We start from the raw sequence: 15,040 nt of genomic DNA on the forward strand, positions 1-15,040 counted from the left end.
CCACTACAATTATTACACTGCTATTTTTGAGAATAAATGTAAAAAAATCTATGTAATAAATCATTCTTGTAGACTGACAGGAGATTGCATGGCGTTGGATCTTTCCACTCTGTACACTGGACAATAAGACTCATGACTCACACTTTTCAAATAAACTACACCCAAATGAAATGTTGGACACTGTGTTAGGACTGAAAACAGAAGTTTGGATAGTGGTTAGAGTTTAAGAATGTGTCTCTGTTATTCTGCACGACACACTCTTAATGTAATTTGCCTCAAAAAAAAAAATTTCTCCTTATCCAAATGGTTATTTCTGGAAGGTGTATTCTTCTGGAAGGTGTCGATGGCGATATGGAGGGTCCGTGACGTCACATCCGGGAAATAAGGGCAAAGATTGTTTCAGCAGTCCGCCATTTCAAATATTTGAACTTCCCCAGTGACAACTTCTAGTGCAAGTCGGGGTGCCATAATTTATCTGCTGATCTGGGGAAAGCGGCCGTGGCTTGGTTGTGCACATGTGCGCTGGAGCTGTGGCACTTTTTCCTGCCTGGTTGTGAGTAAAGGCGAATGCTGTGGCTGCTCGGGACGAGTTTAACGGCGGAAAGGTGCTGAAGTTTTTGTATGAGCTGAGCTGAGCTGAGCGCGGCTGGCGGATCCGGACACACAGCAGGCCCGGGTGAAGCCTCGGATTTTGGGTGGCAGCCATGGCCGGACACTTCGACGCGGAGGACCGGGGCAGCTGGTACTGGGGCAGACTTAGCCGACAAGAGGCCGTGTCCCTGCTGCAGGGACAGAGACATGGCGTGTTTTTAGTGCGGGACTCTATTACCAGCCCCGGAGACTATGTGCTGTCCGTGTCAGAAAACTCTAAAGTCTCTCATTATATCATCAACAGCATCAGCAACAGCCGGCAGTCCGCTCCGGGTAAGACTGCGCTAATGCATGGACCTGGCTAACTAGCGTACACAGCGACTAGCACTAGCGTGTGCGCTACACAACGCACTTATTCCTATACGTGTGTCCCTTGTTTATCCACTGCAGTTATATCTCCACGGAATAGCTCCTTTACATCAGAAATCTTCTTTAGATACCTAATCTTAGTATTTTAGCTGGGTTAATTGACTAGCTAGCCGACGTTAGTTAGCCGCATGCTAACGCTTTCTGCAGCTAACAATTAGCATTGCTTGACGTAATGCACACCTTTTAGGAGATTTTAGCTTTATACGTGAGGCGAGTGAAGGCCTACAAAGACTATTTGACGTCTTCTAGAATAATACTGACGAATCGAATTAAAGCCTCTATTTGTTAGAAACCACTTAACCCCAAGGAGTTACCGTTAGCTTTGCTAGTTAGCTTGTGTAATAGCTAACCAGTCAAATTCCACGAGCATGTAATGCAGTAGGTCAGAAAGCCACACAGATCGACGTGATTGAGAAATGGAGTTTAATTTTGTACACGTTAATGTATGTTATTGGGTATTGCATTCATTATAAAAGCACAAATTTGTGTTGCAGCTAAATATGTAAGCCTTTGACATTGACAGGTTAGAACAAAATCTGAGATGTTTCTATTATCCTTAACGCTTAAGGATTTATTCAAGATCTATCTTAAGTCCCACTGAAGATCCAGACATCAGAATGTGTGTTTTTTAATAGCAACACAGCTTTTTGCTCCACTAGTTTATACATGAAATTTGGTGCTGTTTGGTGCAGCAGTTGAAGCTGGCCTTGACTCAACACAATGTAGGCATTTATATAAACTTGTTGTTTATTTAAAAGGCCTTGTATAATCTCTTGTCTCTTCCCCCTTCAGGCTTGGCAACTTCTCGCTTTCGTATTGGAGACCAGGAATTTGATGCACTACCTGCCCTGCTGGAGTTTTATAAGATACACTACCTGGACACCACCACTCTGATTGAGCCCATCAACAAAGCCAAGTACTCTGGAATTGGTGTTGCTAGCATGGGGCCAGGAGGAGTTCCCCAGAGGCTTGAAGAGGAATATGTCCGTGCGCTGTTTGACTTCCCTGGCAATGACGACGAGGACTTGCCCTTTCGAAAGGGCGATGTCCTGCGGGTTTTGGAGAAGCCTGAAGAGCAGTGGTGGAACGCGCAGAATTCAGAAGGCCGTGTGGGTATGATTCCTGTGCCGTACGTGGAGAAATTCCGGCCAGCTTCTCCCACATCAGGGACCCTGTGCGGTGGAGGAACAGGCACTGTGGGCAATTCAGATGGCCACAATTCCCAATCCCCTCCTCTGCTTGGTGAACCAGGCCCATATGCCCAGCCAACATCTTTACCCAACCTGCAAAATGGGCCTGTGTTTGCCAGAGCGGTTCAGAGAAGAGTTCCCAATGCCTATGATAAGACAGCTCTTGCTTTAGAGGTAAATTATCATTGAGAAGATACCATTCACTTTTTGGTCTTTTTGCATTGTTATTAACATTTTTCCCCTGTTTCAGGTTGGCGACTTGGTAATGGTGACAAAGATCAACGTAAACGGGCAATGGGAGGGCGAGTGCAAGGGCAAGAGAGGCCATTTTCCCTTCACGCATGTGCGCTTACTGGATCAGCACAACCCCGATGACGACCCGAGCTGAGATTAGAGAATAGTTTTCCTCTACAGCCCTTAAATGCACATGCCCTCTCCTCTCACACCTCATAACTGATGTGCCCAGCAGTAGCCTCTTCTACTAGATCCTTTTCCTGTATGTCCATTCATTCTGTGCCATCATGTCATTCATGCCGATATATTCAGCCATTTCCTGATTAGATCTTATGCAACGATTGAAGGTAATCGTTCAGTAGACACTAAACACCATGGACATTTCTATAGTTTACCATAGATGGAATGTTGGTGTGATTATTGTGCATTTAAAAATAAGGGGGGGGGGTTGAGACAAGTCTGCTTGGACTCAAGATTTAAGCAGTTTGGTGTTGCTATAAGGGACTGTTGCTCTGTGTTTGAGTAGCATACACTACTTGTACTGATTTGCTAAAAAAAAAAAAAAACGGCTGCATTGAAGGGGATTCGTTTGGAGCCTTCCATCACACTACAAATAATCTACCATGTGATTATGTACAAATGTCTGAGAGAAAATGCTGATCATACACGTATTGTTTACTATTACATGCTTAATTTGTATTCCTTTAAGCATTTTTGTGCACAGAAGTATTTTTTTGTGTTGAGTCTTGTTAGTTAAACAGTCCCTTTTATTTTTTATTGATCACTACAGGAGAGGGTTTCTAGACCGTGGACACTTTATTTAGCAGTTACAAATCGGTTTTGGTTGGTGGGAAACACAAGGTCACTTGATTGACCTTGTGTGTGTGTTAAAATAAGTAGTACTTAAGAGTTTTTTTTTGCGCTACCCCACTAAACGATCACACAAAGATGCAACCAGTTTTACCACTTTGATATACACAGCGAGATTGTATGTGTCACTGTGTGTAAGATGTAAATGCCTCAAACACGTCTCTCTAGAAGTGTAAAGGACACTACAGTAGTCTTCATCTATGATTGTTTTATGTATCTGTAAGCCAGCTGAGTACCAGTTTAACCGTACAGCAATATTTGCAACCACACATCACTGCTTCATAGTGGCAATGTTTATCACTCATTATATATAACAGTAATAGTTCCTTTAACCAGCTGTTTGCCTTTATCGCAAAAGCACCGAATAACAGAAGCAACTCGTCTTTAATATAGCCTCATAAACAATGGGTAAAAATAGTGTAGAAGGATCGTAACGAGCCCTCTTGTATTTAAACAAATGTATTCCATAATGTAGCTGCTTACCACTTTTTCAAGAAAAAAAAGGATCTAATGAAATTGACTTAATGATCAAATGTATAGCACTAAATGAACGACCATCAGAAAACACCGGGGGCATGGTTATTGTTAGCAGTCCTTTGATTGATCCGAAATAACATCGTTTAATCAATTGAATATGGACAATCACCTGAGAAATTACTCCATCCATTATATCTGAAATGTGAAAGTTGGGTATGAAGAAATAATAAACAAGTCAAATTCATGTCACATTAATGAAGGATTTTCTTTCTGCTTTAGTGTTAAATGCAATTGCGAGAAGTATTCAGCAATGGAGCATAAAATCTCGTTTGAAGTAGGGCCCAGTGTTTCAAGGTATAAACCAAATCTAAATTCCAAACATTTAATAAGCCATAAAACATCAGATGGTAGCATCCAATAGAAACTTAAACTGTGCCCAATTCTGCAGGCTGTTTGGTATTTTTTCAGTACACGTAAGTGATGACCTTATAAAAAGAAGATCCATAGACGGTTATTATCAGTCTCATGTCTGAGATTGTTTAATCCTTGTTTGTTTCATTCCTAGTAATTATGACTAATGCACCTAAAGAACGAACCAGTGTGCTATGTCCAAGTCGGCTGAGAAGTGACAGTGCCCCGTGGATTTTGTACTTAAAGTATTATTTTTATTTTTTGTCTTTAGTAAAATTTACATATTTACTTGTGACATTAATCTATGTTCATCTATCTTCTTCATGAAACATCTAAATGTGTTTTTTTTTTTCTTCCTTGGATCAGCCTGTACATGAAATGAAGATAACCCCCAATAGTAAACTATTTAAACCCCATTCTTTTGACTGTGTCAGTCATTTTGAGCAGCATACATGACTGAAGTACACACCTTCATTCCAGTCAAATGCATATCTGCTTAAAGATAAAGGTATTTTATATATATTCATTCATTAATCTTTAATTTGATCCTGGTAAGGGGTCACCGTGAATTGACCACCTATCCTGGGAAGACACCCTGTGTGGGCTGTCACATGGCACCAAAGTCACACATTCATGCCTGAGGTAATTTGTGTAGTCGGTGCACCTACTGGCATGTTTCTGGGAGGAAACCCACACAGACGTGATTGAAGCAGGGAGCTTGAAGTCATGATGTGACACTTCACCGCACCACACCACCCTTTCACATATAGCCTTGTACACAGCCTTTTCATGACAATGGATTCCTGCTTAGATCAAGTCTATTTCATTCAGTCTTCAAGAAATAAGATTGAACTTCTAATCTTTTTGAAGCAAGAGAACACTAAAAACACTTTATGGCCACAATTTTGTGGACACCTGACCATCAAACTCATTTGTATATCTTCTCCAAGCTGGAAGCACTCAATTCGACAGAAGGTCTTTGTATGCTGTAGCATTACAATTTCACACCGTACAAAGTGTGACGATGTTCCTGTACAAAGCCAGGTTCATGAAGACAGGGTTTGCTAAGGTTGGAGTGGAAGAAGAAAATTGTTTTACTTTGTTAGCAATAGTACATGGCTTTTGTTAGCATGTTCCTTTTCTAGTGCGCTTTCTCATTCTACAAATATACCATGTTTAAGTGTACACATGCTGGGTCACTGGGGTAGTACCCTTAATGATATGGACAATGGTACTGTACCATTAGTTCGAACATTTCATATGTGGTACTAAAAGTATTTAGGAATGTAGACTGACTGAGAACTTCATTAGGAACACAGCACTAATACTGAGTAGGGCCTTCCTTTGCTCCTCCCTTGTCGCTACTGAAGAACACTGAAATCATCGTCATGTTCATGAAACCAGTTTGAGATGATTTTTGGTGCCTTATCATGTTGGAGGTAGCCATTTGAACACAGGTACAATGTGGCCATGTTCAGGAACATTACTCAAATAGGCTGTAACATTCAAAGTGTGCAAAGAAAACATTACTCACACCATTACACCACCTCCACCTGCATGGACTGTTGACACAAGGCACGTCAGGTCCATGGATTCATTATCATTTTTATTGGCAGGTAACAAAATAGCCTGGGTATGAACAGCAGCTTACAAATCAAATAACTAGATATAAAAGTAAAAACTAGTAATACAAAAGCTTAGACAACGCAATCATACAAACTCCTATGCAGTGTCATTAGTATCTCATTTATCTAAAAGAAGTAGCATTGTTTAAAAAAAATATATCAAAACAAAATAGAATTATATTGTGACCTAAATTAAATTATTAATATAATAAAATACCAGTATCCATTATTAATACCATTGCAGGTATCCATTTAAATCATTAAAGGTGGAAAGAAGTTGGGGTAAAGTCACCTTCCTGAATGATTTGAGTTGTACAGATGTAGAACATTCACTCAGTAACTTGTTCAGTTTAGTACTTTCATGAGCTTAATCCTGTCAGTGTCACGATTTATTCAGAGCTTATCCTGGGAGTACTGGGACTGAGATGGGACTATACCCTGGATGGCATGCCAGGCCAGTACAGGGCACCAGTGCACAAAGCAAGGTCCATAAAGGCATGGATGAGCGAGTTTGGTGTGGAGGAACTTGACTGGCCTCAACCTGATAGAACATCTTCGGGATGAATTAGAGACTGTGAGACTGTGAGCCAGGTTAAAACTGGGACGTCTGCCTTTACATGCACATGAATATAATATGGAGTTGGCCCACACTTTGCAGCTTTAACAGCTTCAACTCTTCTGGGAAGACTTTCCACAAGGTTTAGGAGTGCGTTTATAGGAATTTTGACTAGTCCTCTAGAAGCACATTTGTGAGGTCAGGTACTGATGTTGGATATGAAGGCCTGGGTCGCAGTCCTCTCTAATTCATCCCAAAGGCCAGTCAAGTTCCTCCACACCAAACTCTCTCATCCAAGTCTTTATGGACCTTGCTTTGTGCACTGGTGTGTAGTCATGTTGGAACAGGAAGGGGTCATCCCCAAACTGTTCCCACAAAGTTGGGAGCATGGAATTGTCCAAAATGTCTTGGTATGCTGAAGCATTAAGAGTTCCTTTCACTGGAACTAAGGGGCCGAGCCCAACCCCTGAATTCAATGATTTGGAGGGGTGTCCCAAAACATTTGGCAATATATTGTATATACATGTACACACCTAGAGGCAATTAAACATAGCTAATCCATCTAAAGGCATAGTTATATTAACAATATTTTTCATCACTTCTAGTCTGTGGGATTTATTGCACAGTTCAGGACCCTCTGGCTACAAAATGTCTGAAGATACCTGCAGTGCAGATTAGGTTGAAAAACCTGGGGAGTTCCTTTAAGTGTCAAGATCACCAGAGTAGCTTTGATGAAAACTCATCATTGAATTAAATAATCAATTTGATCATTTAAAGCCCACAGTGTGTAAATACAAACAAGAATTTGGGAAGTAAATCACAACAAAGGGAACAATAAGTCACAATGTAATGTGGAACAAATTAAAAAATATGAATATTTTTTTTCATGATAAATTCAAATATAAACTCGCTTAATATACATAATAATAATAATAATAATATGATCGTGGATTTTAAAAATAAAACCGTCTGAGAAAAGCTTGAAGGATAAAATAAGGACTATGGTTGGTCCCTGCTGTTGTCCAAAGTTCCCGGATGAAAGCCTCCGCCATTTTTCCTCCAGTTTCACCGGCGGACGCGCTTCAGTACCATTCAGGCTGCAGCTGCTGGCTTGTGCGAGGGCCTGCCGCTTCACTCACACTCCTCTTCTTCAAATCCGTCGCTCCAGTCCACTCGCCGTACATTATTCACTATGGCTAATCGGGAGGATTTAGTATATCAAGCTAAGCTTGCTGAACAAGCAGAGAGATATGACGGTAAGACGATTTAAAAAAAAGGAGCGGTGTTATCTGAACGCTAGTCCGTTACCTTACACTAGCGCTAGCTGTCGGGCGTAGTGTTTCCTAGCTAGCTCTGGTTAGCCTGGTAGCTAATTTTAGCGACTTAGCTTATGCAGCAATTTTAAGCAACCGGTTAAACTAGTCAGTGGGTAGTGAAAAGAGGTGTAGTTAACCTGCTTTCTTGATCGTTTTACGAGTATTCGTTTCTCGTGAACAAACTACTTGGGTCATCATAATTCGATGAGGGATGGAATGAAGATGGAGACGTTAGTGGAACAGACAAAATGGCGGATAGTTATTGGGCGAGGCGAGCTGTTGCTAGCCAAGGCGGGGGGCAGTCACAGACCTCTACACCCCACCTGACACCGACAGATTTAATTATAGGTTGCAGTAATCGTGATTAGACAAATCTGTTGTGTTACTCTTTGAATAAATCTCGGTTGTCAACACGTTAGTAACGCTTTTTCCAACTTGGTAAGTTGCGTTAAAGTGTGTTGTAGCCACAGCAGCAGGCTGAGCTCATGGAGTGTGTTATATAGAGCAACTCTGCTGCATGTCGACGGAGCTTTCTCCTCAGACTAGCTGCAAAAACATGACAACAATCAGGTCAATTCGACGAGCTCGTATAGTTTGGACTAAATTTGAATGTCATTTTATTGATCTCTAATATATTGGCCAAGCTATTACTTAGAAAAAACACGGGAACGTTTTGTAGTTGACAGTATATCCACAGAAACTGACCCTAAAATTAAAACTGGTCATTAAGGGCTATTTGGTACCTTTCACTTAGAGGTACAGACACGAACAAGACCCAGTATCTGCTAGGAAATTGTATTGTGTGTATATTCAGGTTTTACTTTTATAGTCGGTCACTTGAAGGAAAATGCCTGATTTTTTTTTGATGACTCATCCTGCACTAGTCTTGAGTTTATCCAATGAAATCATGTCTGTATCTCCCTCTTTAATGTACATGTCCCTCCCCCTGTGGAGGGTCTCTTGCTTCCATAGCAGCTTGATGGCAGCAAGCATGGTTTGTGTTTTCCTACACACTTCCTTTGAAGAAAAAATAATGGTTGATGTGTTGGAGGGTAAAATCTTCTGCAAATCCAGTTATGAGAGGAACGTTTTCTGAGGCATGTTTTAATCAACCAGAGCTATTTAGTGCCAGAATGTCTTGCATCCCTGATATTGATCAAGAATACAATTCTCTCACTATACACAGACAGGGCTTTTCCATCAGTAAAAACTGCCAGATAGTTCCTGATGATGTCTCTGACAAATTCAGCATGTAATTGTGTAGGATTTTAAGTACATAGGTGCAGAAGAGCACCACAGTTATTATAGCACTTTTTAAACAATTCAGCCCTTAGCTATGTCTTTAAGGTACCCCAGGGTTATGTTTAAATTCAGTGTGGATGTGGAATATCTTGAACGGTGTCGGGTAAATTATTCAGTTCAATACATGACTGTAACTTCCTGATTTAAAGAAAATATCTCCACATGCATGGGAACAAACCACAGCAGTAGATCCAAGCCAAGATGCTAAAATAGTATTGTTGTGTAATTATTGACCTAAAAAAGCCATTTAATATAGGTTAAAGCATACTGCCTGTCTCTCTTAATTGTTTACAGAGTCTGTGATTTAAATAAACTGTTTGTCAGTACTCAGTCTTAATGTGTATCTGTCTCGGTCTGTATTGGAAATATGAAATCACTAATCATGGCATAACAAGTGAGTGTCAGTAACAAATGAATGGATGCAAGATTTATTGATGCAGTTGAAATAAACACCACTGTGCAAGGATTGTTCTATTAATTTACTATTAAATTACTTTTATAGAAATGGTTGAGTCAATGAAGAAGGTGGCCGGGATGGATGTGGAGCTCACAGTCGAGGAGAGGAACCTGCTGTCGGTGGCCTACAAGAACGTCATCGGAGCCAGAAGAGCATCCTGGAGGATAATTAGCAGCATTGAGCAGAAAGAGGAAAACAAGGGTGGAGAGGACAAATTGAAGATGATCCGGGAGTACAGGCAAACAGTAAGTCGTTCTGATCCAGTTAATCAAATCACAAAGCAATTGCCAGTTTTAATGGGTGTCTAAGAACCAATGTTTTTCCATATTCAGGTTGAAACGGAGCTGAAATCGATTTGCAATGACATTCTTGATGTGCTGGACAAGCACCTAATTCCGGCTGCTAATTCAGGAGAGTCCAAGGTGTTCTACTACAAAATGTATGTCATTTATTTACTTAACTAAATGTGTATGGGACACAATTTGTTGATGTTTGGCTAAATGGATGGGAAAATGAAAACAAAATGTATTTTGTAAATAGTGATCACCTAGTGGTTGGATTAATGTGATGGGTTTAATATGACATGTATAGGTTGATATGTTGAGTCTAATCACAGCAACCAGAAACAAAACTGAATTCCTACTTCATTTTGTTAAATGTCCTCTTCCTGTTTGTCATTTTTAATGTTTAACACATTTTATGCTGAAAATATTTATATATCATTGTGATGTTTTAAAAATCACCCACATGGGAAAATTTGCAAAAGTACCTCAGATAAAAGTGGTGAATTGCTGTTTGTATGAATGACATAATCACACATGTGCTTGTGTCTCTGATTTCACAGGAAGGGTGACTACCACAGGTATCTCGCCGAGTTTGCCACAGGAAACGACAGGAAGGAGGCTGCAGAAAACAGTTTGGTTGCTTACAAAGCTGCTAGTGATATTGCAATGACAGACCTTCAACCTACGCACCCCATACGCTTGGGTCTCGCTTTGAACTTCTCCGTATTCTACTATGAAATCCTCAACTCCCCTGACCGTGCATGCAGGTTTGTGTTTTCTTCCAGCTCTGAAACAGCCCCCAGTTTCCCCAACTCTCACTATATATGTCTGTTGTCGAGCTTTTTAAATGGCTCATCAAACAGTCATACAGTCACAGCTCTCTCCTTAAAGGCTAATTACAGCGGAAGCCCATTTTGGCTCCTGCTATCTTAAGTTCACATGTTGGTAGTTGGGGAATTGGCAGTGACTAAGGTTGGGAGAATGAATCAGGCTGAAATGTCAAATCTGTCTAATGTCTTGCCTCCTTGTTTAATTGGGACTGCACTACAACAGAGTAATGCGATCATTCTTGGTTTCAGGTTGGCGAAGGCAGCATTTGACGATGCTATTGCCGAGCTTGACACGTTGAGTGAAGAAAGCTACAAGGACTCCACACTCATCATGCAGTTGTTACGTGATAATCTGACACTATGGACTTCAGATATGCAGGGAGATGGTAAGGCACTCGCATGGCTGATTTCAAAATGGGGGGGCTTAGCCATAAAAATTTAGTGAAGATTCATGGACCAGGAGTATGGTCTAAACTATGTGGACACCTGATCATCACATCTGTATGTCTGGGTTGAATATCCTGTTGCAAAGTTAGTCCTGCCTTTTTGGCTATAATTCTCCTGGGAAGGCTTTCCACTAGGTTTTGAAGCATGGATGTGGGAATTAGATTAGATAGAAAATCATATCATTTAACTGACTAAGTCAAGTCTAATTAGAAGTGTTTTTTTTTCTATTTCTATTGATAAATTATTATATTCAATTTTGCCTGGATACCAGGAGCACTTGCAGCTCTTGAATTCTGAATAATGAGTGCTGCTGTTCTCTTTGTAAAGAGTGAGTAAAGTACTACTGGTGGCTCACAGTACATTATGTTCAGAGATGGGGCACTGTGTGGTACTTGGGTAAATAACTATAGGAAGCTCTTGTGCATGTTAATTAAGGCATTGTAACTAGTTTCCAGTGTGTTTCAGTAGAAAACCTCCTCACTCCAAAAATAAATAAATAATTATTGCTTCCCTTTTAATGAATGCATTTCTGCTGTAAATAGGAGACATTAAGATCATTATCAAACAAAAAAAATCTCTGGAGTCTGTATTACAATTCCATATGATCTTACTGTGCAAAATGTTTTTGTCATTTGTTTAACCATTTGCTTTTCCCCCCTCCATTCCTACTGTTTAGATTCCTAAAGGGTATTAAGTTAATTGCCCACAAACTGTATTTGTAAGTGAGCTCATTTTTTGCTCTGCTATGTTGCTAACCACATTGCCACTCACTCACCTTAACCTTTTGTGCTAAGGTTTGAAATCTAGAAATCTACTTGTATGTCTCCAGCATGTCTTGACATTAACAGGTTTATGGAGATTAAAATATGAGAGAGGTCTGCAGATGGGTAGAATTCATTTTGGAAATAGAAAACAGAATAGTATAATTGCCAGCGCTCACCAAATCTGATGAAGTGACATGTTCATATTCTTTCATATTCTTAGGGGTTCAGGCCGAGGCACATTCTTTAAATATCTTAATATTGCAGTATCCATATATAGAGAGTTAAAAAATTAGACTAAGAGAGGTTTTAAACAAATAAGAGAAATTTTCTGCTTTTTTCCCCCCAAAGTATCTAATTGAGTAATGGTGAAAAGATATTTCCGATCTGAACTTGGATGTGAAATTTTCCCAAAAGAGTTATTAGGTTAATGAAACCTGGTCATGATGATGCTGTTACAGAAGTTAAGTGTCTTCTAAGCTGAGGTCTCTTAGCAAATTCTATTAGCCCATAATTTTGCTCATCCCAAGTTTATTTCTAGAAAGAAGCTGCCAGTAGGATCATTTTGAGGTTAAAATGCTTAAGTGTGATTAGTTATAGACTTAATGAACATATTTATTATATAATGACTTGGTTTTTTTTTTCATTGTGTGAGTTGCTGTACATTTTACTAAAAATATGAAGAATATGGACAATTCACAACAACAGATTTCCTCGTCTGAGTACCTTAAAAGTATCCTTGCATATATAATGAACGTCAGTGAGGGTCTCTTGCAGAGACTGACTGTAAAATACCACTACTGTGAGTGCACTGCACCAACTGGAAACCAGAAACAGTATTAATAGTGTAACAGAACGAGTAAGTGTCAGTGCATTGAGCCCATTTTAAATAGATAACGTGTCTAACCTGTGCAAATGATCACAGGTCACTTGGATATACATGTCAGGCTTTGAATAATAGTATTATTATGACGCACAGCTTTCTGTTATCAGGTTTAGATATTACATTGATTAGCACCAGACTATTATCACTGAATGCATGTTGCTATGCCTCACATGACTCAGATCTTGCATGTGAACTCTGCCATTGTGCCACTGATGTTTCACATACCTTGGCAGCGGAAAAATGTAGGAAGCTGATTTGGTGACTAAGTGGATGTCTGTGTCACTTATTGAATTAAATTCAGAGAACGTGAGATCTTGTACTTTCCAGATTTAGTACAGACTCAGAGTAAATTAAGAAGTTAGTTAATCGTTTGCATTGTAAAAGCTCTGTTGGCAAAACGGATACAGCACAAATACAATTCTCCAATGAAGGTCAGAAATTTTTATTTGTTTAATTTATTTATTTTATAAAGCATCAGTGTCTCTCCAGATACAAAGTGCTCAATGCCTGTTTGGGTGTCAGTGTCCCATAAATACAGTGATGTGTGATATGTAGTTCAGGATTTATGCCCACAGCTGCCATGCTCTGTTTCTGTTGGAGTCTGCAGTGTGTGTGCAGTTGACACAAAATGTGTCAACAACCAACCTTTGATGCAGACGGAGAATTCTGCTTTGTGCATGTGCAAGTCATTACTTGTGCACCCTTAGTTGTGATTCTGTGAGAAAATGGATATTGAGGACATTTTTGGCACTTGGTTACATGTCCCCTGGAATATGTGTGTGAGAGAATCGATCACTGGAGTATTATCCCCTTAGCCACACTCTGCTTTGTTAATGATTTATTTCACCTTGTTGCATGTGTTCTCCACTAGAAGTGCTTGGTCTTGGTTGAACACACTTGTGATTATTGGTGCATAATGTTTTGCTGCTGTTGGGAGTTTAAGTGCACAGTGCAAAACGTGTAGCATGATGAATTGACACGTCAATGTTTTGTTTCCATGTGCAGGTGAGGAACAGAATAAAGAGGCGCTGCAAGATGTGGAGGATGAGAACCAGTGAAACATCACCGCCAATATCAGACTCCAGCCCACTCGCCCCCTTCCCAAAGCCCACTCATAAAGGTGGCCACCAAGCCCAACCTCAAGAATGACATGCAACAGCTTGATGCCTCCGTTGTTTTGTTCGGTTTTTTTTGTTTGTTTGTTTGTTTTTTTGTTTTGTTTTTTTTTTGTCCTCTAGTTGTTTTATTTTTAATCTTAATTTTTTTTTATTATCCCTTTAATTGAATCATGAAACCACTTCTGAAACAGACATCAACTGTAATTTCTGATGGGCAGAGCTTAGAGATTTTTGGATTTTTTTTTTGTGTGTGTGTGTGTCCTGGTACAATGTTCCTTTTTTTAAGTTTATTTGCTTTGTTCCTCAACATTTTATCAGTTGCTGGATATATTTGAGTTTTTCTTAATGTAATTGCAAAATTAACTTTTATTACTATTACTGATATGTCTACTATTAGGCTATTAGTTGTTGGAGCTGTAATATTTGTGTTAGTGCAATTATCAAATGCAGTTAAAATGATTAAACCTTGGAAAGGGCAAGTCAAAAATAAAGTGCTCTTTTTTTTTTTTGTCAATTTAGATTTTCAGAGCAAGTTTGCAAGTTTCTTTATCCATGTGGAGCAAAATGCTTAACATCACAAAGTAGGAGTTATGTAGTGATACTTAGTGGTGCGGACTGTAATTTGTGCTAAAATACTGTATTATGCACATAGGCTGATGGTGGATGGATAGTTGCAGCTCTAAAAATTGAAGGAGCCTTGTTGCTTTTAGAACTTAAAATGCAGGTCTCCATTGGCTGTTTGAAAATATTAAAAAAAAAAAAAAAAGCACTAATAAAGTTGATTTTAAGCTCTCATAAGTATATGAAATAGTCTATCTCCCTTCTTCCCCTAAATTTATATATTGCCTACAATTTCCTCTGTACTTTTTTTTTTGTTCATATTTAATTTGATGCTAATTTGTACTACTACTGGAAATTTGACTGGAGCCACAGACAAAGAATCTGTATTAGTGTTCTTATAGAGAAACAGCATGGAATTAACATTGGAGTTAAAATAAAACTGCCTCAAATAAAACCTTTTTGTGATTTAATTTTGCATGTTTTATTATAATATACATTTTCCATGCTGATTTAAATGGGGAAACGCTTCAGTAAAAGGTACAAGGAACATTAAAGCTTCTTTTAGGTTTCGTCTGGAATTGGGCACGGAAAGGCAGACAGGGCGTTAACTTACAATGTTGAGAGTTTAGATTTGAATGATACATTTACTGTTTCACTATTGGATCATTTCATGGCGCTATAAAAGCTTCTTGGAT

General features: G+C 39.3%; 2 protein-coding genes across 3 annotated transcripts; both read left to right on the top strand.

The window, feature by feature from the left end:
• The first annotated feature begins 391 nt into the window (after positions 1-391).
• On the top strand, positions 392-4,618 carry crk (v-crk avian sarcoma virus CT10 oncogene homolog). The gene is made up of 3 exons (XM_058413349.1): positions 392-924; positions 1,813-2,384; positions 2,461-4,618. Exons 1-3 carry the CDS (start codon positions 705-707, stop codon positions 2,596-2,598), a joined length of 930 nt encoding a protein of 309 aa, XP_058269332.1. The 5' UTR covers positions 392-704; the 3' UTR covers positions 2,599-4,618.
• Positions 4,619-7,455: 2,837 nt separating this feature from the next.
• Positions 7,456-14,815, top strand: ywhae1 (tyrosine 3-monooxygenase/tryptophan 5-monooxygenase activation protein, epsilon polypeptide 1). Of its 2 annotated transcripts, XM_058414499.1 has the most exons (7): positions 7,456-7,639; positions 9,504-9,703; positions 9,791-9,897; positions 10,303-10,509; positions 10,822-10,958; positions 11,696-11,737; positions 13,672-14,815. In XM_058414499.1, exons 1-6 carry the CDS (start codon positions 7,576-7,578, stop codon positions 11,701-11,703), a joined length of 723 nt encoding a protein of 240 aa, XP_058270482.1. In that variant the 5' UTR covers positions 7,456-7,575; the 3' UTR covers positions 11,704-11,737; positions 13,672-14,815. The 2 variants fall into 2 exon arrangements, with proteins under 2 accessions (XP_058270482.1, XP_058270481.1); XM_058414498.1 differs by lacking the exon at positions 11,696-11,737 and having other exon boundaries at positions 7,458-7,639.
• Positions 14,816-15,040: the final 225 nt, after the last annotated feature.

Source organism: Hemibagrus wyckioides, linkage group LG17 (genome assembly GCF_019097595.1).
Source record: "Hemibagrus wyckioides isolate EC202008001 linkage group LG17, SWU_Hwy_1.0, whole genome shotgun sequence".
NCBI classification, from domain to species: Eukaryota; Metazoa; Chordata; class Actinopteri; order Siluriformes; family Bagridae; genus Hemibagrus; species Hemibagrus wyckioides.